The 23,205-nt window shown below is 36.0% G+C and overlaps 3 protein-coding genes and 1 long non-coding RNA gene across 6 annotated transcripts; 2 read left to right on the top strand and 2 right to left on the bottom strand.

Annotated features, from left to right (window-relative positions):
* Positions 1-1,071: 1,071 nt before the first annotated feature.
* Positions 1,072-8,845, bottom strand: LOC111325277 (serine/threonine-protein kinase 40-like). 2 transcript variants are annotated; one of them, XM_088729200.1, is made up of 6 exons: positions 8,100-8,845; positions 5,979-6,031; positions 4,708-4,823; positions 3,398-3,542; positions 2,553-2,672; positions 1,072-2,117 (listed from the first exon to the last, which is right to left on the bottom strand). In XM_088729200.1, exons 1-6 carry the CDS (start codon positions 8,754-8,756, stop codon positions 1,838-1,840), a joined length of 1,371 nt encoding a protein of 456 aa, XP_088585326.1. In that variant the 5' UTR covers positions 8,757-8,845; the 3' UTR covers positions 1,072-1,837. The 2 variants fall into 2 exon arrangements, with proteins under 2 accessions (XP_088585326.1, XP_022784800.2); XM_022929065.2 differs by having other exon boundaries at positions 1,072-2,114.
* Positions 8,846-8,956: 111 nt separating this feature from the next.
* Positions 8,957-14,888, top strand: LOC111325263 (uncharacterized). 2 transcript variants are annotated; one of them, XM_022929039.2, is made up of 7 exons: positions 8,957-9,193; positions 9,652-9,793; positions 10,427-10,575; positions 12,140-12,292; positions 13,082-13,199; positions 13,481-13,543; positions 13,647-14,888. In XM_022929039.2, the coding sequence occupies exons 1-7, from the start codon at positions 9,157-9,159 to the stop codon at positions 13,774-13,776; spliced, it is 792 nt and encodes a 263-aa protein (XP_022784774.1). In that variant the 5' UTR covers positions 8,957-9,156; the 3' UTR covers positions 13,777-14,888. The 2 variants fall into 2 exon arrangements, with proteins under 2 accessions (XP_022784774.1, XP_022784773.1); XM_022929038.2 differs by having other exon boundaries at positions 8,961-9,193; positions 12,137-12,292.
* A 1,812-nt stretch (positions 14,889-16,700) lies between these two features.
* Positions 16,701-23,103, bottom strand: LOC111325297 (histone deacetylase 8). Its single transcript, XM_022929106.2, has 11 exons — positions 22,970-23,103; positions 22,769-22,821; positions 21,140-21,276; positions 20,807-20,948; positions 20,205-20,317; positions 20,027-20,104; positions 18,709-18,817; positions 18,202-18,374; positions 17,882-17,976; positions 17,675-17,780; positions 16,701-17,102 (listed from the first exon to the last, which is right to left on the bottom strand). The coding sequence occupies exons 1-11, from the start codon at positions 23,093-23,095 to the stop codon at positions 17,080-17,082; spliced, it is 1,155 nt and encodes a 384-aa protein (XP_022784841.1). The 5' UTR covers positions 23,096-23,103; the 3' UTR covers positions 16,701-17,079.
* LOC148725511 (uncharacterized) lies at positions 17,099-19,549 on the top strand. Its single transcript, XR_015990218.1, has 2 exons — positions 17,099-17,314; positions 18,110-19,549. It is a non-coding gene; the product is annotated as an uncharacterized LOC148725511 (long non-coding RNA).
* Positions 23,104-23,205: the final 102 nt, after the last annotated feature.

The following is a 23,205-nucleotide window of genomic DNA, read 5'->3' as shown; positions in this document are numbered from 1 at the left end:
TAATGTAAATTTGTCACCGCCGAGTTTTAAAAGCTGATATTTCGAGTGTTGGCCCTTCATCAGAGCGAATGATGAAATTTTTGAAACTGGTAGCTAGAAAAAAGGATCGTGGCGAAGAGAGAGAGATACGAGATTAATTAACGGATTGAAAATCCATACACAGGCAAATGATAAATGATAAGTCATTACCTCGCTTGTTGTCATGTGACAATAATCGATTTTGGTGAGACGACGACTTTCCAAGTTCCTAATGGCTGCAAAGCTTTTAAAACTATGGAACAACCGCTGCTCCCCCAACGAAAATGCTACAGTTACGCAACCATTAACACTTGTGAGTTTCTCTCAACAACCACTGAAAACCCAGTAGAATCCATGCTGCGTATTAATTATTGAAACAATATATTTTGTTTAGCAATTTTGAGTTTGCTTTGTTTTCTTTTTTCAAATCTCCATATTTTGTATTTCATAATAATTTCTCCCCATCGATTATGCGATTGTCTTTAGAGCTGCCAAGCCTACATGTTTTTGTTCAAATCTCACCCCTAATATCAACGTTGTTATGGTCTTAATAAGTACACTTTATACTTTTCTATGGTTCTCCATCGACTTCCCCCCCTTTTAAATTACCTTAAAAATAAAGGTTATACATAAACTGAGACCGCATCTGCTTTCTTTGCTACTCATAGTAGTCTAATAGCCTACTTTGCAGAGACCAATAGGAAAAAAGACAAGGAAAACAAAATATAACATGTTCTTCAAACTAAACATTTTTTTTTGCAGAAACCATCACGAAAGGAGGACCCCCAGCTGAGCTACAACTTCCCTTAAAAAATATGAATGAATTTCAAATTTAAGGCTTTTACTGACCATTATTGCATCGTCTGATAGTTCACCGAAATAAATTTCAGCATAGCATTTACTCTTTCACTCCATTTGTTTTGCAACGCATGTGCGTTACGAGACAGGCCAGCAAAATGTCGCAGTTGCAAAAATTATCAGAAGTATAACAGAAAATGAGGTCTCAAAACAAGCTGGTGACCTTAAACTAATAAAATTGAAACCAAAACAATAAATGTTTCACTCTCGTTTTATTTTTGAATAATTTGACTTTGAATATTACTGAGGCAACGGCCAGACATATATAATTTGTTTGTAAATATCCCTCATAATGAATTTCCAACCCTTCTGTACAGCCCACATAAATAAATCATTTACATAATTGATTATCTTAGTAAGGTATCATACCGTGTATGTTCTTGGTGATCCTTTTTTCATCGTGTGTTTTTTAATTTTCTCTTTTTCAAACAAGATAATTATAAAGCAAGATTTTCTCAGTAAACTCTTGTTAAAATTTAAGAGTATATTTTTATGGGATCAAACGGGTTTTAACGATTGAACAGTGAAGTATTTCACGATTTTTCCCCTTTTTTTTACGAAGAGAAAAACTGGGCAGACACGCGACAAAATTCGACTGTATTTAACTGAAATCTGCTCCACAACAATTATTGTTGGGATAATTTAGAGGTTTGTACTATCACTCTTGTAAGAGTGGTCGTTTCGTGATTATCATATCCAAGGGGCTTTTAACTCCTGAACTCCCGAAGGTGATTAAGATGGAACTTCTCATAATTTTATCCAATACATTATCCTGCAAACATGTTATGGGAGTAAGCTCGTTAATAAGCCGGAAGGCGTTTAATTAGACAAGGAACTTCTTTCTACTAACTTGTTGGCGTGGAAATGTGTAACAAATAAAAGGGGGAGTTACCAATCAGATCTTGGAAGTTACGGGGTAAATAACTAGTACTAAATAACATTTTTGGACAAGCTTCGCCAGCTATAACAAATGACGATGAGCCAGAATTTCGGCCGCCGTAAGCGGTCGAGCGTCTTCTGAAATTCTTCGGATAGGTGGCTGCGTGAGACTCTCTCGGGTGAGGCTCAGTCTTGGCTCCTTGTTGCTCCCATTGTCACGATATTTAGTCAAACGAAGTTCAAGTTCTGGTGCTCTTAGCCTCGATGAACTTTCAAATTCCTTTGTGGAGTCACTTAAAGACTCTTCATCTATATCTGGGACAACTTGAGCGGGTTCAGTAACTGTGTTAGTAAGATACCTACTGAAACGAAAAATGAAATTTATGAAGGAACTTCTTTTGTAGAAATACTCTCTAACTGGATGAGAAGGGTGGACGAGGAAATGGGGAAGAAGGCCTGGACAAAGAAGGGTTTGAAGATTTTTATAGTGCAGTTGTAATGCATTCACATCGGTGCCAAATGTGAAAGTTCATTCAAGGGTGTCAGAAAATGTTTTCTTTAGGGGGGAAGGGGTATGGTAACGGAAAGTACTGTTTGTTGGTCGATGCGTTGCAAAAATTAATGGTTCAGTGGCTTTCCAATCTTCAGAAGTACATAATTTGGTGAGCTCCCCTTCATCAAGGCACAATAAAACTACAATCACTCTGAACACTCAAGTTAGTTGTTGCTCTTACAGCACGATGAAAAGTGATGTAACTGATCTACATAAAGCAATGAACTATGGTTACTTGACTCACCATGCTGTCATGGTGTTTCTCAGGAAATCCAAAACACCGGAGGCGGTAAGTCTCTTTTGAGGATCTAACATTAGCAGCAGACCTATCAGTGTCTTGGTGTTATCAGACACACGCCCGTCACTGATAGGGAATTGAAAGGGAAAATGTAAGTGGCTACTGAATCAATTTGTTGAGCACTAGTTTCAAGACATGCATGAAATAACTTCATCTTTAACCCTTTGACACCACAAGTGATATCTATTTAAATTCTCCCATCAATACCCAGTTGATAAATTATCTAGATTGAATGAAACGATCACTTCAGGAGTATCTCAGTGATGTAAGATTGCCTCACTGACGAACAAAAAGTTGCATGAAAGTTCATTGGATCCTAAGCTCAGAGTTTAAGCCAAGAGTTTTCCAGTCGCTATAATTCATGATATTCTAAACTGGTTGAGGAGACTTTTCTGTTATTTTCGTTGAGATTACTCTTTAAGAAATTTTTTTGTATCGTGATTCCAGACAAATTTTAACCACTTACTCCCTTTCGAATAAATCTGCCAGGTTTCAAGACAAATTTAAAGGATGCGAACTGGCAAAAGTTTTCTGAGACCCAGAGTCTTGTCATCCCAATTTTCATGCAATGGTGATCTTTTTCATCTACACCTGCCATGTGAATATTTTAGCTTGCTCAGATGATTGAGTTTGTGAAGAGAGACTGTTAATATTCTGACAAGGACCTCACAGCATCCAAGGACTGTTCAACTTCTTCATATTTAATAATAATTATAATAAAAAAAAAAATATCCAAAACCATCTTCCTGCAAGGCTATGAATGAGTGAGTATTCCATCAAAATGTACTCACTTTGGCAGTATGAACTCTGCAGTTTTAATCTTTCTGAACAGCTCATGAGGTATGCTGTCATAGAATGGAAACTGACCATACAGCATGGTGTATAAAACCACTCCGAGAGCCCACATGTCACTTGCTTTCCCTGAATAAGGAGCCCCTTTAAGGAACAAAAGAGGGATTTCAACCTTTCGGTTTATCATTACATTCAATGTAGGTAGTAGTCTTGGAGTAAACTCTCCTCTTTGCGTGACAGTGATTGAGTGTAGTGATCAACAAGATAACTTGCATGGTAATGAAGCTATGCTGTTAACTAAAATTATAAAAATGTACAAATATAGTCTTTAAGTCTAATACTCGAGAGACAAACAGAGAAGTTGAGATGGGGGGGGGTGGGGGGTTAGGGTAGAAGGATAACAACTTCTCTTAAAATTAATATATAATTAATAGGAGGTGTTTTATATATATATATCAAGTGCAATGGAATCACAGCAATTTGGAACCCAGTTATACCACACTTCTTACTGGTCCACTGAAAATTGGAGGCAATGGGACTGGATTGAACTGTACAAGTCAACTACTCCTTAATAGACACCTTCCTCAAAGAGACATTTAGAGCCAGTCCTATTTGTTGGGAGGCACTGTGGCCTCATGGTACATAAACATACATACCGGTATATAAGCTTTATTTTTTCTCGAATTTAAGAGTAGCTTGTAAACACTAATTTTTACAATGATCAGTGCGCTTGACTCCAGATCAAGTGGTGCAAGTTCAAGCCCTGGCTGGGGACATTGTATTGTGTTCTTGGGCAAGACACTTTACTCTCACAGTGCCTCTCTTCTCCCAAGAGAATAAATGGGTATCGGCAAATTTAATGCTCGGGGTAACCCTGCGATGGACTAGCATTCCATCTAAGGGGTAGTAGAAATACTGCTAGTCACTTCATGCTACAGAAACTAGAGTTTAGCACCTGCCTGATGGGCCACTTGGCTCATAAACAGACTTTACCTAACTGTCTGAATTCTTCATTTGTTTTTGCACTACAGCAGTATAATTAGGAAAGAGATGGGCAGTTGGTACCAATCAAGAGGGTTTGAGTTGATCCAACATAGAGAAACATTTATTTAACTAAAGATGTCTGGACTTGTCAGAGTTACTGAATATTCAAGAAAGTGAATGATCCATACGTTAGGTTGGGATTCCTTCTCTCCAGGCATTTTTGCTGCAATTTCATAGCATTTAGTCTGGTACATCCATTATTTTGTCAACAAAGTGATGATAATAGTGACCACAGAGAGGTCATTAATGAAATAATTTCACTCACCACTCAAAACATCGGGACTTATGTAAGCTGGGCTTCCTCTCTGGTCTTTCAGTAGATCATTGTCTCGTATTAGATGTTTCCCCAAGCAAAAATTTGTAATTGTTATTCTTTTTGTGCTATTGGGAATATCAAAGCAATCTGTGATAAATTCTTCTAATTTAAGATAGGAGTAACAAGAATCCTCATGAGATTCCTTATTTATCCAGAAGAATTCTGTGTGGATATAACTCTACAGCTGTAGCTATCCCATACAATGTAAAATAAACACTGAAACTAACATCTCAGTATAACAGTAGTACTTGTTGGTGTTTCTATGTTGTATGTGTGAAGGCAATAAAAAAAACAATAAAAATAGTGCTTGGCTCTCTGTTACACTTTTTTCTTCACATTTTCTTTGGTGATGACAAGAAGAATTTGTTTCACAATCAAAGCTTATGAAGTTGACAATGATTCCTTTATTTTCATGATCCTAATGAATGATTCAGCAGTATCGACATAATGGCAAATTAGATACTGGTCACTCTTAAGAATTTATAGGGTTAAAATGACATCATGCTACTGTCAAAGTTTGAATGCAATCAAGTCATGGACAGTAGCAGAGAAAATTCCAAATCTCTATACCATTAATAGCACTCATGCATGCACCTTCTCCATAGAGAGAAGCTTCATTAATGACAATTAATTTGTAAATCCAATCTTACTATTTTCATCAAGCAAATATTGTATGAGTATTAAAAGATTAATTTTAGATTGAGCAAAATCAAATAAAACTATACTGGTTACAAAATTATCCTGTTCAAATTATTTTGTTCAACTGACCAGGTTGGTGATTCAAGATTGATTCTGAGGATATTTCAGTAGATTCCTTAATTTTAAAACATTTTCTTGGAATAGTGGCTTTAGTTTGAGGATCAACAAAATTTGATTAATCCAGTTACAAAGGTCTAGCTGAATCTTTTTTGACTAATGTTTCATTGGAATAATGGCTGTAGTTTGGGAATCAACAAGAATTGATTGACCCAGTCACAAAGGCCTAACTGATAGTTTGACTGATCTTTCACTGGAATAGTGGATTTAGTGTGGGGATCGACAAGACTTGATTGATCCAGTTACAAAGGTCTATGTGACAGCTTCTGAAAAATGTTTCATTGGAATAGTGGCTTTAGCGTGGGTATTGACAAGACTTGATTGATCCAGTTATAAAGGTTTAGCTGCTCTCTTCTGACTAATGTTAAGTCCACTGATTTACAAATTTTACAAATATTGGTTACCTTCGATTTAGCACAATATTTCCAAGTTTTAAGTCTCTGTGAACTATGTTTCTCTGTAAAGAAAAAAATTCATTTAGTATAGGACACTGAAATCAAACTGTGTTGAAACAATGGCATTACAATCTAGTTCAGCTTGCACTGATTGTTGCTTAAAAGGGCCATTTCATGCTCTAATCATCAAAAAAAGGAGAAAAAGAAAATCAAGTGTTGTACAACCAAAACCAAGGAAATCACACCAGCCAATCAGAACAAGGAAAACATGAAGCCAGTGACAACTCAAAGTAAAAACAAGCAAACCAGCTGAAGGATGTAACTTCCCTCACTTTACTCCAGTAACTTAAATAGCAAGTACAAAGACACATTGCACACCTATTTTATCTGGTGGAAACCTTTACCTCTTTCATTCCCAAGATCTCATTAATGTTAGTTCTGAGAATTTGGTATTAGATCAAGTAATAATCCCCTCAATGATATTTTTCTTTATTTTTATCATTTATCTTCTTGATACTGTATTGATATTGAGAGGAAAAATTCTCTGTTAATCACTCGTGGGAGTTAAATGGTTCGTGGTTACCCTCAGGATTGAAAGAGTTGGGTACCATGGAACAAAATGGTATTCACATTTTGTAGACATTAACTTCCTACAACAATCTGCAAACCAGGCTACTACTAGTCAGAATGTCTCCTTACAGTATCGATACAACATCAAGCAAAGAAGTGATGAGAAAAAAGAAATAAATCAATTAGGGGATTATTATTGATCCAATATCAAATTCTCCAAGTAACATTGTAAGAATTGTAAAGCAGACATAAAGGAGAATTACTAATGAGATCATGGGGGAGAGAGAGTTGAGTGCCAGCTGTCTGCTTTGTTTAAGGGAAAATCACACCACAGCCCATCAAGGTTTCACTGAAATAACTAACATTCAATGAACAACCTTTAAAAGCCCACTTCTAATACTTCAAAATTACATTTAGTTAAGAGATCTCAGCAGAAGGCTTTAAGACATAAATTTTATGGTTTGTGGGTTTTACTCCCCAGGGTCTTGTGGTGATGTCCATTGTTTCGTAATGAATTTTAACATAATTATGCATAACCTTGGCCTTAAATAGAAAGAAAATGACTTTTCACCCAAAAGCAGTTAGGAGCATGGTCAGGGTAACTAATGCCACCCTAAGAAAAAATATTGACCTTATCCTTCTTGAGTTGAACAGCCCACCTATTTCATTTAATTTCACCTTCTCTTCACTATATAATGTAATTTTACCAAAATTATAGTAAATGTTATTCAAAATATTTCATTTTCCATTTGAGCACATTTTCCGGAGGGCTTAGTGTATTTGATCCATGGATTGACTTTAGTGGCCATTATTGAAATCTTCTATCATCATTAATTCAAAGAAAAGGTCAGCCATTACATGAAATGCAGTTAAGACGTTTCACCCCCACACATCCACGTTTCACTGAGCACAAAAGACCCTTAATAACGTTTACGCTTTCAGTGCCACAACGTGGCGTGGGAGTGAACCTTACAAATTTGCTGATGTACTTGGACGCTACTCGACGCCCCCGTAGATTGTAAGCTTGTTTTCTTAAGTTCTTTGTTGAGATCGATTTAGAAAATACTACACAAGCCGTATATTTTTTTAAAGCGGAAACGGTCGTTTTTATCATCTTTGTGACCTTAACGAGATATTGTAGCTGTTGGATTCTATGAAATGCCAAGCATTTAGCCATGAAATAAATTAGTAACCTTTACAACGAGAATTCAAGCAAAGAATTCCACTCAGTCTCGAGAGGAAATTCCGTGATTAGAATACTTAATTTAAACCCACGCAAAGACTTTTTTTAAATTAAACACGAAAATACAAGCGAAAACAAAAACCTCCACGAATTGTTAAAGATTTTAATAAAAATAAAGGAAAATTTCGATTGCAAATGACACGATTTTTTTTTTTTTAGAAAAAAGTTAAGCAAGACCAAATTAACCTTATCTCGTTAATTGAAGAGGGAGTTCGAGCCTTCGATTGAAATAGTAAACCCACTAAAGCTTTTCCAGGATAAAAAATCTCATACCATAACAAACCATTACCAAATGTCCATTCGCTTCGCATCCTTACCTTATGTAAACACTTAACAACTCTGACGATGTCGTGGAAAATTATAATCGTCTCTCTTTCGGATAACCGTTTCTCTCGTATCACGTAATGTTGAAGGTTTATGAGGTCCGCTGTTTCCGAACTAAAGTCATGGGCACAGAGGCAATCCAGAACTAAACACAGACGATGTCGGATTCTAAATTGTCTTGCACACGCATTTTGAGAGCGATGACTTGCCGTTGAATTGGTAGAGTCCTTCTCGAGCGGTATTTCTTCGTAATATTCGTCTTTGAAAAGTCCATGGTGATGCACAACGCCATCTTGATCGTTTAAGAGAGAGAGCAGTGAATATTCTGTGTGTAACAACATTTTTCCTTGCTTGTCGTCGTAACTTTCGCGTCCAGGATCTGCTAGGGTGAGAATTTTGATTGAATAAAAGTCATCTGTACCTTCTTTTTTGGCTAAACACTGAACAATGCTTCGAACGGGCGAGTTGCCCAATCTTGGCCCAAGTAAATACGGACCAGCGCGCTTCAGCGTTCCGCGATTCGAAGCTCTAATCAAAGCTCTTCTCGAAGTCAATGGTGAACTTGAGTTTGAAGAAGATGACGATTCTCCACTCTCGAGGCAAGACGCCTTTCTTTTCACTCCTGATGATCCTGAGCCGCTGGATCGCATTTTGTACCATGTAAACAGAAACGGGAAGAAGTTAGGATGGCTATGTTGTTGGCTTGCCGAGTGTGAAATCTTCCTACGGAAGTAGGTCCATTCAGAAAAATAATGTAGTGCCCAGTTTTTCTGGTACAAGATGATCTGTGTCGAGACTGGAACGAGATGAAACATCTCGCGTAAGGTTTCCGAGAAAATTAGCGTTTTCCGCTATTTTTATTTATCTTTCTTTACCTGACTATGTTTATGTTCGAAAGATATCTCGAATAATCTCCATACATCTAATGGTAGTGAAAATGAAATATATTTATATATCTGTATAAAAAAATAGATGTTGAAAGCTATCATTCACAGTCTACTGTTGCCATGGTGAAGACGCTGCACGTGTAATAACCAATACACAATCAAAATGGCCGAGGTTCTTCTCCGAACTCCGGGCGTTGCAGGTAAGCTATTGTCTACATTACCTCATTATCATTCTTTTTAGAAAACGTATAGTCAGACATGAACCTATAACAAAAGAACTAATGCTACCTAACAGTGAAAGTTGAAAGATTTGCATTTTGATCGAGACAAAATAAAACAGTCCAAATTAAAGGCCTCGACTCGATAATTTGACAAGAACTGAATAACAAGAGCATTTTCCTGCATGGAAGTTAATTTGATCGATCAGAATACATAGTCAGTATATACCCCTCGTAAATAAGGTGGAATAAATTAGTTTATGAATATTCGTACGGATGTAATGAAGAGTTCTTCGGAATGCTATCGAAAGTGAGTATTGGATCAAAGGTTGTTGGGTCAAGCTACAGTTTCGTACTTCCGTATAAACATCTGTACAGTGCCTATAACGTTACCTGTTACATGTCGCGAGTTAGGTTGCATGTTATGATTGATTTCTTAGGCAAGAATGAACCTCTAACGAACCCCATTATAAAGCCATATTACCGAGATGGCTTCGGCAGTAAGTCAATAGGGGAGCCACATTGGAGGCCACATCCCAGAAACGCTCTCTCCGTGCCTGGTAGACTTGATAACACCGCAAAGTAAGTTACATGAAAACATGAATTTGCATTCAACAATCACAAACTTTTTGGGAGAACTTGGATTTCTGAGTAAGAGCATCAGGTGTCTTAAATTCGTGACCTTATCAACAAGATTTTGATCATGGGAAGAAAGTAAGCGCCCTAAGATACCAAAGCCAAGTATTGATGTTTGCAAAAAACATCAAAGAAAGAAAAATTTTTGAAGACTGTCAACTAACTTGAAGATAACTATAGTATTAGCTAGCTCAAGTAATATACAGTGTATTCAATTGTTCAGGCCTTAACCCTATCACTCCCAGGATCTGATTGTTACTTCTCCCCTCTAACTGCTATACATTTCCTTGTAAATTGATTATGAAGATTTGGTGTCCAATCAAGGGAACAACTTCTACCTGATAAATTTGAGTATTCTCACTACCCGTTTACTGGATAATGTATGGATATTATAGGGGGAAGTTACATGTTAATCACTTCCAGGAGTTGAACTGCATGGTTGAGCATTTTTTTCATTTTGTGAGTAACAGCGACATTTAACATGATATGCCAACATCCTTTAATCATATTCACTTTCAGTATTGCATGTAGTGAACATTCAACATTTCATTTAGTTTTGCATTGTTGTGATTTCTTTAGAGGAGGTGATGGTCTTGACTGGACTTCAAGCATTCGTTGTGCACCTCTAGAAGAAACAACACAAACAACTCACAGGCCACATGAAAAAGCAACACCATACCACAGCTTGAAAAACAATAACAAGGCTAAAGCCAGGGATCTGCAGGAGGGTAAGGTTTCACCTGGTTATACATATTTTCACCTGGTTACACATTATTTTCTGTCGAAAATAAGCGACTGTGACATTGTTTTTTGTCCACTACCAAAGTTCCTCTCAGCTAGACTACAAAGGCTCCAGTTTGCTATGGCTAGTTTCATCACTTGTAAATATGTAAACAGTATATCTACCGTTTTGGATCTTGGCTGGCTACCTATCCTGGAGAAAGGGAATACTCGCTACCTTAAAGACTATTTTTAAAGCACTGTATTCTGTAACTGGCCCTCCCATTTAAATTTGCAAGTCGTTAAACCTGTCAGGCATCTCCGTTCCAGTGTTGCTCCAAGGCTTTATATTCCATTTGTACAAGGCACCTTTCAGCATTCAGCAGCCATGATTTTTAACAAATTGCCAGCAAATATAAGGAATTCCACAGATTTTCAAGAATACTGCAGGCTCTGCAAGGCGTTCATAAAGGCGCACGCTTTGTCTTCCTTATAAAGATATAGAAACAACCACCACCACCAACCAATATATTCTACATATTTACTTTCATGTATAGTTTTTATTACAATTTAGTTTAATTTTTAGTCATTATAATTTAATTAGTTTTAATATTAAATATTAGTATCGTAGACCTTCACAGATGAAGAGGCACACCTTTTATGTGGATATAATCTGAATAAACTGTTATTTTATTATTATTATTATTATATTACTGTGTACATTAAACTTCAGTAATTTAGACTAAAATAATTTTAAGAGCAGCAAGTCATTAAGCCAACAACTACCATGCAAACAGTGCATTAACCACAATAATTATTATATTCACACACAAAGATTTTAAGGGAAAATAATCTACCCACAATCAGTATAAAAATGAATAGATGAACAAACAGTTACACATAGAACACATTCGAACCAGCATTAAGTGGTACCATATTCAGCTGTCACCCTGTATCAAGCAGTCAGGTGCCAAAGTTTAGAATTTATTTCCCCTTAATCACTGTAATTTTGATCTTTATTATGCAGTCACCTTAAGTGCTTGGCATCACCCTTTATTGTTAGTCCCAACAGCCTTTTTGTTATTGTTGTCCACCAGTATTGAACAGTCGCTTAAGGCCGAACCATTCAGATAAAACAAAAAATAACCTTTCAAGTAATTTTCAATCTATGTTTACCACTCCCTGAATCAAATTAACAAGCATGTAATATTTTTGAGTAAGATGCTGTACATTAAATCATCGATTTAAGGTGTAAAGTGGCATTGTGTATGGTTTTTTAAAATACCCCTAATCTGTGGGTATATTAAAATATTAAAGTATATTATCAAGCAGGCTATTAGCTACCCTGCTATTCCTTGTGGGTTACTGCTTAATGCTGGTTCAACTGTACAAAAAAGTATGTGGAATATCATCAAGACTGTTCTGTTACTGTTGAAGAATTTGTTTTTAAATATTTCAACATATAACGAGTATTATGATCATTACTTGTGCTAAATTGGTGTTGTACATGCATTCATATATCCATTACTGGTCTCATCACAGTTGTGGTTCATTTTGTTTCAATTTTAGCAGCCCAAGCATATCACACAGACAGTATCGAGGAAGAGAAACCACGCTGTGGCAAGCCTACTGTTGTATATGACACATATGATGATTTTGAAAGAATTTATTTGCAAAGACCACTGGAGATATCTCTAAGAATGTCTATTGGGGCAAAGAAAGCAGGTATGTCTGCCAGGATATTTAACAGGTGTATGTAATCTTGTCTTCAAAGAGCAAGACTTAACGTAATTTCCTAACATAAGCTTCCATATTCTCCACACTCTTATTTTCTTCCTTTACTGTAGTAGTGACAGAGAGAATTCTTTTAGCAATCAAAGCACTTTAGGTTGGCAGTCGATCATTTCCTTTATATTCTCATTATCTAAATGAATGATTCAGCAGTGTTACTGCAAGGAGAAATTAGAGGATGGGGACCACTGGGCTTGACGCTAACTTTTCAACTTACTAGCTTGGTAGTAGTGGCTTGTGACAACTTAGATGTTACGACAATTTCAGTTTGTTTACTAGCCAAACTGGCCAATGGAAATTGAAAACCATGCACAAGCCAAAACTGAATTTCTACTAGTCTGTCCCTAAATAAATATGAGATTCAGCTCAGTTCTTATCCAAAGAATTGTATTTGGTTATGATGCATGAAGGGAATAAGGTTTCTAGGTGTCATAAGGTTCTAATATTCTTAAGAAAATGTTGGTAACTCCTTATTTTAAAGTTTATTATTTTGTTGCAAACTTGACACATAAAACAAATGCAAGAAAATATTTTTAATTCTGGCTAAAAATTTCAGCCTTCTCATTTGTTATTTTAATTTGTATATTTCTTATTTATTGAGCAAATTTGTATTTTTTCCAAAACAAAATACTTATCTGACACTGCCTACTTTGTTTAATTCAGTAATTAATTAATTCAATAAATATTTCACACAAACCCTGTTTAATTTTTACTTCCTTTCAGTATTTGAACAAAGAAATGGTATTCCTGGAGCCTCACCAGGAGATAAGAGCTACCAGGTCCCAGAATACTCACCTGACTTCCATATGCAGGGTAGTACAAGGCCCATTGTTAGGTTTGGGTGAGTATACCTACACAGTCATGTGGATTTATTTTTTTTTTTAAGATTATAGGCTCATACCAGATAAAAATGGGTCTGCAACGTGTGCATACACAGTACATATCAGATTCTATATTGTCAGCAAAGGTTCATTTGAAAGCAATTACTTATCATAAACCAAACTGAGGGTTACTATCGATTAACTCAAAAATGAAAAAAAAGATTAAGGAAATTTCCTAGGCAGTTATATTTAATTCATGCATCTTTAATAACAGTTTTTTTTTCTTTTGCTTTTTTTTCAGTGGATTGCTAAAATATGTACCAGACACCTTTGTTCCTCTTCAAGATTTGCCATCTAGACCAAGGTAAGTTTTAAGATAAAACAAATTAAAATAGGATTCAGTTGTGAGAATTTAATAGTTTAATACAAGATACCTAAATGCACATGGTTCTTGTTTAATCTTCTAGAACCACTTTTGAAGAAAGACAGAAGAGAAAGGCAAAAAGAGAGGAAATTGAGGAGGTTAAGAATTTAGATAATTGGCAACCAGCTGATTTGCTAACACCTGTGCTGCAGCTTCCTGAATCACATGGATGACATACATGTACTGAAACCAAGAGTTAGCCTCACAATCTATTTCTACTAACATTACTGTAGCTGCTAATAATGTAAGGTCAGACTGTTCCCTTCAAAACCTTATTTATTGCCTTTACCACAACATAGAATTAATGTAAATTAGTACACAGCAAAGCATAAATTGGTAGCAGTTCATTTCCACCAAAAAGTTAATTCAGAGTGGTTAAGAATGATAAAGGCAACCACATGTTCCCATGAAGTAGTACTGTAATGATTCATCCTGTTGTAAGGATTAACCGTTTTTGGACAAGTGCTGTTCTGTAAAATAACATAATGGTAATGGTACAAAAAGGAGACAGATCAAGAAATCATTTTTTTTTTTGGCTGTCACCATAGAAAACAATACCACAGCTAAACCAAGAATAATATACAAAGCATTTCTGGGCAAAATTATAAGTATGTAGTGTTTGCAATGACATGCCTTTCTAAAGAAATCTTGTCCTGACTCATCTGATAACTTGCATCAAAGCCACTAGCTAACTGGTAGTGAGAGTTTAGAAGAGATTAAATGAGCCATAGTGACCAGTCAGACAAATACACGCAGGTCACTTCTTTATGAAGGGCATATAACAGAGCTTTGACATTAAAAAAAAAGAGGGGTTTGGAGGTTCTAAAGTTTCTGAGTTAGTGATCTGTCACCATTGGAAAGTGGGACCATGGCAATTTCTGCTAATAACTGAACCTGACTCAAAGAAAGACAGTTTTCTCCAACTTGCCACAAAATGAAGCTCAAGATTCATTTATATTATATTTAAATATTTTTGATTTGCATTAAGAGTTTTGCACAATGGTACAAAAGACTTTCACTATGAATTTGTAAAGATATAAATTCAAAAATATTTCCAAAAAATGGAAAACAAATGGTGGCTTGATGACTAATTGCCTTCTATTTTTGATAAAAAAGACCTGAGTTTCAAATATTTTCCAGTTGTATAGTTCATATTTGAACTTGTACATATACATGTATTTTTATGCACACAGCATCTCTTTAAAAAAATGTTATTTTTTAATACTAGACCACCATGTACAAAATTAGAATTATTTTCATAATAGAATAAAAAAAGAAAAAATTGTCTGGTAATTTTGTGATAATTTTAATTTGGGAATATTTTACCCATCATTGGTGGGGGCTGATGCTCTATGGTAGTAAAAATCATTCCCTATTAAAAGACCCCAAAACAGTTTTTTGGAGACAGATGAAATTTTCTGAACTGTTTGTGCATTGGACTCAAATGTATTAAATTTCTTGCATTTTTATTTCACAAATGTGAAAAAGGGCTCAAGGGGCTCAGTTATGGTGAATCTGTGAGAACTGCACCAGGACCCTAATTTTAATTGGTTGAGAGAAATAGGAGAAAACCCGAAGAACCAGTAAGGAGTCAGAGTACTGTAACAGTAAATCTAAGGATCATTGGCAAGCTTATCTTATACATCATTCCCCTTTTCCGACCAGAGTGTCAATAACGACACTGCAAAGATTTAAAGTTGGAGATTGTCATCATTAAAGAAAGAAAGGGAGAAGGAATGCATTTCATAGCTGCATGGCTATTTGTACTGCTGCTAATAATTAACTTTCAAATCAAATAATCTTCAAAAAACATTCAAGTGATTGACAGTAATTTCACTAAGCTGGTGTTATTTTTTATTACATTATATAATTATCACATTGACACCTGAACCGCCCGAACCTCGCGCGAGAACGCTTTCCCCCTACCTCCCCTACTAAGTGGAGTTTTGTCCCCAAACTTCCTCTATAGTTTGGAGATCAATAAGCCAATCAGAATCCGTTGTTTGCGCATATATTTTGTCGACTTTAGGGGGTACTAGAGGGGCATTATTCTATGCGTCTTCACTAAATGATCAAATTTGAAAATATGGAGTTCACGCTGCCGACCCTCAAAATTTTCAGGTCGTATTTTTCGCTCATTTGCAATCGAGTTAGACCTTGTGGAATTCAGAATGTAAAGTAACAATGCCATAGAATACTCTGCTTGGAAAAGAATGGATATCCAGGTCTTAAAAGTGACAGAATAAGCTCTCGAGTCAACGACACTACGATTCCTGAAGCGATGCGAATTATGGACGTAAAGTGAAAACCGAACTTTCGGACTTCAAGCAGGGCCTGGCGACAATTTGACGATTCGTTGGCCCGGTAAATATTACGTTCGAGTAACAATGTGTTAAAAAAGTTTAGTTTAATAGAAGAATTTGCCTCAAATCGAAGTTTTTTCAGAATTTTCAACATAACGCTGCGCAACTCTGGCCATGAAGGCAAGTAAACATCGATCTAAGCATGATGAATTTTACCGCGTGGGCTTTGTGCACGTAAGAAATTCGTACGTTGTTCGCTTATAACAGCAAATCAAAACTGTTTTGAATAAATCTGACGTCCCAAAATATTTCTTGGCCATTTTAGTCTTGCTTCCTATTGATAGATTCCATGGAACTTGAGATCTCTTCACTCACGGACAAATTTGCATATTCCCTTTTGAAACATGATCCGGTTCTGTCCTGGTGTACCGGTTCACAAGGGAATTACCATTGTTCTTTCTTTGTTTAGGAGTTATCGGTTAGCTATTGTGTTTTGTTTGGTCTTTTGTATTGGCTCTTGTGAACCGGTACACGAGGACAGAACCCATGACCACATGCCCATTTTCACACATGCGAAAATATTTATCTTTCATCTTGATTTTTGAGTTAAAACGTAAAATGCACCTATCGCTTTTTTCGCCGGTAATAAGTTCTTTAATTAGTCCTCTTTCACTGGAGCTTGTTTTTTTGGAAAAGCTGATTTTTAAAAATTTATTGCGCATTGTGTTTGCCTTCTTGGTTTCTCCAAAATTTTGACTTTTCGTCGGCACGTGTTACACGTAAGTGTCAATGGGTTATTTATGACCACACTTTTAATATCCAGCTGTGGAAAACAAATCATTTACAAGTTTATAATGTAACAACCTTTCTTATCTAAAGCACTTGTTTCCACTTGAAATATTTTACAGAGAGAATTCTTGTTTTTGCAGTACAAAAATGATTTCTTGATTAAAGTAGACTGAAACAAAATATTTTCCAACAACTGCCTGAATATCACAATAAATATTTTACAGGGTGAGAATAAAAAGGCAAATTATTTCGCAAAATTGTCTCAATTCTTGGTAAGCATTCTAATAATTAAAAATGCATTACCTCAAAATAAACATTATTCAAAAATTTGATAAAGTTTGTCCATTGGCAAAAATCCACATGCGCTAATTATTGTTAAATTTGTCATCTAATCTTCTGCAGATTTCCTGAAAATTGAATGGAATAAGATTTGGATCTTATATAATAAATCAATCTTTAAAAGTACAAAACTAACAAGCAGAATATACAAACAAAGATACAGTCTCAGTGCTACAAGGTGCGACCATTTTTTGTTGTCATGGTGAGAAGAAAAAAATTCTGACTGTTGAGCTCACTGTGAAAGACACCATTTAGGTGACATTTGTTTGGTGGTCATGTGGTAAGTTGGAACATTGTTATCAGTTTTGTAATTTTTTGTGGTGGTTAAAATCTCGCCTCTAGAAAACATTTCATTGTCAAGGGTTTCATGAACGTTTTCAGCAGGAGGGTAACTGGTTTCAATAGGCGGGCCACTGAACCTTTTTGAACTGAACTTCGTTAAGATAAACTTTTCTCCAGATTGTCAAACCAGGTGGGCAAAACCGTCCTCGCGACCGGTCAATTTGCCCGCTGCCCAGCCCTTAATGAAACCCCTGCATTGTTATGCACAATTACCTTCTTCCAGGTTGCCTTTCAGATGGACACAAACCTTATGGTGGTTGTAACTTGAATGATACATAAATGTTTGTACTTTGTATACCTGTTACAGTGTTGAGAAGATTTGCAATATCTTCTGGGGTGTTCATATCTTTTCTCCTGCCTGCAGGAATATGGAGTTGGTAATCAGGTCCATATTCCAGAAAATACTGCAAAAGAAAATATTTTAAAATGTAACTGGGTGGATAAATTACTTAACTTTTAAGACAACAAAAGTATATTTTACCATTGCTGTAAGTGTTATATGTACCTCATGTTCTGGGATATCAGGTGACAACTGTTGATTTAGAACCACACCAGTCAGATATGCCCAGCACCTTGCAGAATTCTTGACATTGTACCCTCCTAAAAAGGAAACACAGTAACATAACATCTGAATATGACACTTCTGCCTGAATTCAAATTATCCTGGCCTGTGACAGTTTCTTAATCATGATGTCACCAGGAATGCAAAGACTTTTGATAGTTTTCTTCATAGAAAGATGTTACATAGATGTCATAAACATGGGACTAAGAAAACTTCTGGGTCCCTTGAGAGGACTTAAACCTCAAACCAGCCAGATGACCTACCTCCTCCAAGTAATAACAAAGGCAAGTTCCATTCCATCAGGTATTTCACACACTCTCCAATGCTATATTGAGTGAGGTTAAAAGAGGCCATGGGATCACCAGCTAGTGTATCAACCCCACACTGACAAACAACTATGCTTGGCTTGAATCTCTTTTTAACTTCTGACATGACCCTACAGAGTGCAGCAAGGAAATTAAATCTATTAGACAAAAAAAATGACAGAACAAAGAAATAATCAGAGGTACAGATTAGGAGCATGAGAGACAGTGAGGGGAACTACAGAGTGATTAGAGTAAATTTTTTTTTTGTCTCAGGCCAAGGTCCTTTGAAACAACCTCTGATACCAAAGGAGCTAAATTAAGCACTAGGTCATGTGGGATGTTATGACATGGTGCAGATTGACAGTTACTGAAGGAACCTATGAAATTATAATTCTTAGAAAAAATTGAAGAGTGAACATGTTGATTGTCAATCAAAAATCTATGAAGCTTTGCAGTGTTGCTTACCTTGAAAATATTTCTATGAAAGGCTTGTCAGTAATTCCATCCTTGAGGGGTACATTAACTGTGTAATACTTTCCTTTGCCTAAACCCACATCATGACACCCACCTGTGCCTATGCAGGTGTAAATGCATAAAAAAATTTTGAACACTATTATTATAGGGAAAGACATTTTTCATCTTGTCATGAGCATGGAACAAAGAAAAAAAATTCTAAGTCCCCATAAGGAATTGAACCTCCAAAGATTTCGTGCCCTAATGCTCTAGCTACCACTGAGCCAAAGAGACTATTGTGAGCAAGGCCCATTACGAAGTTCATATATGACATGTCCTGCATACTGCTAGGATGGACAATGTTGATAGTATCATATTTTGTGACTATAGAATAAAAAGACAGTAAGTTTTTAGCTCCATAAAGAAATAGAGAAAGATGTTTTTCGTCTCGTCACAAGTGTTGGACAAAGAAAAAATTCTGAGTCTCCATGAGGAATTGAACCACAAAACTTGGATTTCACGCTCCAGTGCTCTACTACTGGGCCACGGAGACTCTTTGGTGATAATATAGTTATAGTAGTATTTAACAATTATTCCACGAGTGTGTGTTGGATATGAGATAATAGATAGCCAACGAGGTGCGTAGCGCCGAGTTGGCTATAATCATATCATATCCAACAAGCGCGAGTGGAATAGTTGTTTTATTAAAAATGCCCCCAGGAAATTATTATTTTGTGAGAAGAAACTGGATTTTTTAGCTCCCTTTTGGTTTTAAGCTAATGCTTACCATATTTGTAGATTATGGTATACTGGCTCATAATGGCTAAGCCAATAAAAGTCTTGAATTGCATTATCCAAGGATCCAGATTTTAATAAAATAATTATAATTATACTCCTAACCTTAACTGTTAGCTAACTCTGGAGCGATTATTTTGCCCTTAAAATGTAGTTTTCCTTACTAAGGCTGCAGTCTAGCAGTGCCCGGTGGCCCCCTGGCACCCTACTTTTGCACTTGGGCAACTTTGGATTTTAGTTTTTTCATATAAAAGCATATGCTGGGCATCCTGTATTTCAAAGTTTCAGAGCAGTGGGCTGTCTTTAGTTTTTCTCAGACCACAGCCTTGGCTTACACAACAAACCTAGTAAATATTTTTCATTAACTGTATAACATAAGAAAAATTGGAGGCACAATTCTGTCAATATTAACATGACTTAGGCAGTGGACTGATGATATGCATTAGTAGCTCAAGGCCCAACATACAGGAGTTTCATACAGCAAGGATGAAAAAGACAAGGATGCACACAAAGGAATAAGATTGTCACAAATTACCTGGGAAAAATCCAGGGGAAAATTTATGAAATGATACTGACATCACTTTTGAAGTAAAAGAAAAAGCATCTTCAACACCTGCAAACAAAATTTTCAATGAATATCTCTGTAAAATCATTTGAAAAAGCAATGTCGAACCTTTGGAATTTGCAAGGGTACTTTGTAATAATTTACAAACCATCTCCATGGTGAAGATCAATGTCAACATAAAGAATCCTGTCAAACTTCTCTCTCAACTTCAAAATTCCCAGGACAACATCATTGATGTAGCAGAATCCAGATGCTTCATTCCTAACAAAAATAATTCAAGTTGCTCACTTATTTCAAGGAAACCTACATCCCCTGCTTTGTTTGAAATTGTCTTTGGAATTTGACAAGCAATGCCATGTTGTTTGATCCTTTGCTAGACCTTTAACTCCCTGAGCCTGTTTTACTATTTACCTCCAGCTGCTAAACATATTATATATTTTGGTTACTAAATTAATCAATATTGGGCCTTCTACACATGCAGGTGATAAGTTTTCCTATTCTCATTACAGGTTTTAGCAATAATGTAGTTATACAGGGAGGAGAAATTTAGGGTAAACCAAAACCTATATCTGTAACTTCTCTTTTTGTTATGGAGCTGGATTACTTTTGTGAGGAAAAAAAAATGATTGCCATAGTCACAAATTGGTCACTATCAAACACCATTTACAAAAACAACAAAATGTAGAAAATAAAAAGCAAAGAAATCCTGAAAGCTGCTTGAACGGGTACAACAGAAATTGCTCTTGATACCTTTGGGCATGATGCCAGCCTCCTTGCCAATTGATTGCTATGGAACATTCCTTTTTGTTCAACATCTCTGCAGCAGTGAGTGTACCCCCAGCAATAACCGACATGCAATCCAACAAATCATCAAATAAGGGACAGTCAAACCCTGCAAAAAAATAGAAATGAATTGGAACAATTTTTTTTTTTGCTTTTACTCTCAAACATACTCTTGTGCAGTACCTGTTGCCTGGCTCTATCAATAAGAGGAGAGCTCCTCTTTTTAACTAGGTCTTCTGCTGATCCTAAAACACTGACCTGATACAATGTAAAGTATGAATTATTTGATTGCTTACATACCCAAGCCATATTCAGCAGCTGTTTCTTCCATTTCCTCATCATCACAGTTGCTTGCAAGCTTTTCTAAGCACTTAACATAGTCCAAAGAGTGAAATGCTGAAAGCTCGTGTGCTGAGGCTTGCCGTGGTTCAACAATTCTACCGAAAATTTAACATTATTAGACATAATTATCACAGCTGGTAAATGTATGTGTGTGTGTTAAAAAAAAAAAAAAAATCAAATTAGCAATTAGATTCTGCTTATTCAAATAATTTGTGAAAAAAAAAAAAAAAAACAGGTTTAAATTTAGGTTGATGGGCTAATCCCAAACCCTTACACCGGATTAGCCTCAAGCTGAACAACCTCCCAGTCCTTATAGCGATTATTCAGGGGAGTGGTTGTACAGTTCTAACTCTATCCAGGAGTCATGAGGACAACTAAATTGTAGATCTAATTAATGGGATACGTTATTGCAAAGGCATTCCTACAAGATATTCCACAAACCTGACTGTGAGTGTTGATCATACCATAGTGAAAAGAAGCGTTGATAAGAAACCCTACCAGAATTAAGTGCAGTTGTTTGTGTTGTAAGCTCCCTGTGCTTGCCTAATCTTTTGTTTTTGCTTGTCTAATGATTGTGAATGAATTCATCAACTGGATGATTTCATTGGTCAATACACATTAATGCAATACTTACTGCTCCTTATACCATAATAAAGAGATCTGTCAGGCTTTCTAGCCAGTTACATCTAAGTTAATTACCATCTACCTTTGCACTCAAATCCTTGAACTTGCACAAGGTAGCTCACTATCCAAACAACTGAAATGCTGTGGTAGTAATTACTTACCACTAGTTGTTCATTCAAAGTGCTCTCATAGACACACCCCTGGCGTGGGAAGTGTTTTCTCTTAAAAGTGACCAATACAGGTGATGCACTTATCCAGCAGTTAACTTTTTGACCCCTAAGAGTCAGACCTGCATCTAATTTCTCCTTACAATATCACCCCTGAATCACACATTAAGGTCAGGAGAATAAAGGAAATGATCACCAACTTAAAAAGGTCTTGATTGTTAAACAAATTCTTTTTGTCAGCACCTTAGTAAATGTACGAAGAACAGTATGGAGAACATGCATATTGATGTTAGAGAGTAAAGGGTAAAGCAATAATGCAAAGGAAGAAATTACACAGGGATATATATGTGGAAAACATGACAACTGATAAAGGAAAGTGGTAATTGTTCATTTACAAACCAAAATTAGTTATAAAAATAATTATTATTTCATGATGATATGTTTATGATTGTTGTGAAAAATTAACTACATTAATGAAAGACAAATTAATAGACCTTATCATGAATACAAGAAAGACCTGTTTCTTGATGAGCAGGTACTGATATGATAGCTATATTTTCAAATTCCTTTAGTTGGAATTCAGTTTGAGGAAAAAAAAACCCTATCGTAACCCAAAATAAAGAATTTTTTCTAAGTCTTGTTTCATGCAAAATTACACTTTTTCTTACAAGGAGTGCCTATACATTTTAAGCTGATTTCAGGCAATAGTTTAACGATCCATGTACAATAGTGTTGACGAATATGAACAATTGATAAGTAGTTCTACTTTCCAAGCTACCATGAAAGTTTTAATTACCTAGTATTTTCCAAGAGTCCATAGGCTATAATCAAAGTATGAGTTAACGATGCCTGGAAGCAAGAGAGAAAACATAAGAAGAGAGTTCCCTCAGATTGATTGCCTGTAGATCAAGTTAAAAGACAACCGATAAAATGTTAACATAGCAACGCCGTTGTAAATATTCAGCGGTGTTGAAAACGAAACAATAAATTTCCTTACCCGGTTAGGTACCTTAGGAAGTTTATCACAGAGGTTTACCAGGTCCTTTGAGTGAATTAACACAACCTTTGCTGGAAGTTTTGTTGTCCGTTTGATGGACTGGCCGCCATTTTCTCTCAACGCCATCTTCAAACTTGCGCGGGAAAATCACTGAACAAAGACGTAAAGAAGATCACTAGCTACGGTGGGGTAAGGGTAAAATTACGAAATAAATTTTGTCTATGTGAGGTTCGTTT

This window comes from Stylophora pistillata, chromosome 8 (assembly GCF_964205215.1).
Source record: "Stylophora pistillata chromosome 8, jaStyPist1.2, whole genome shotgun sequence".
Classification (NCBI taxonomy): domain Eukaryota; kingdom Metazoa; phylum Cnidaria; class Anthozoa; order Scleractinia; family Pocilloporidae; genus Stylophora; species Stylophora pistillata.
Note: the sequence above shows the minus strand (reverse complement) of the source record. Positions and strands in the feature narration are given on the sequence as shown.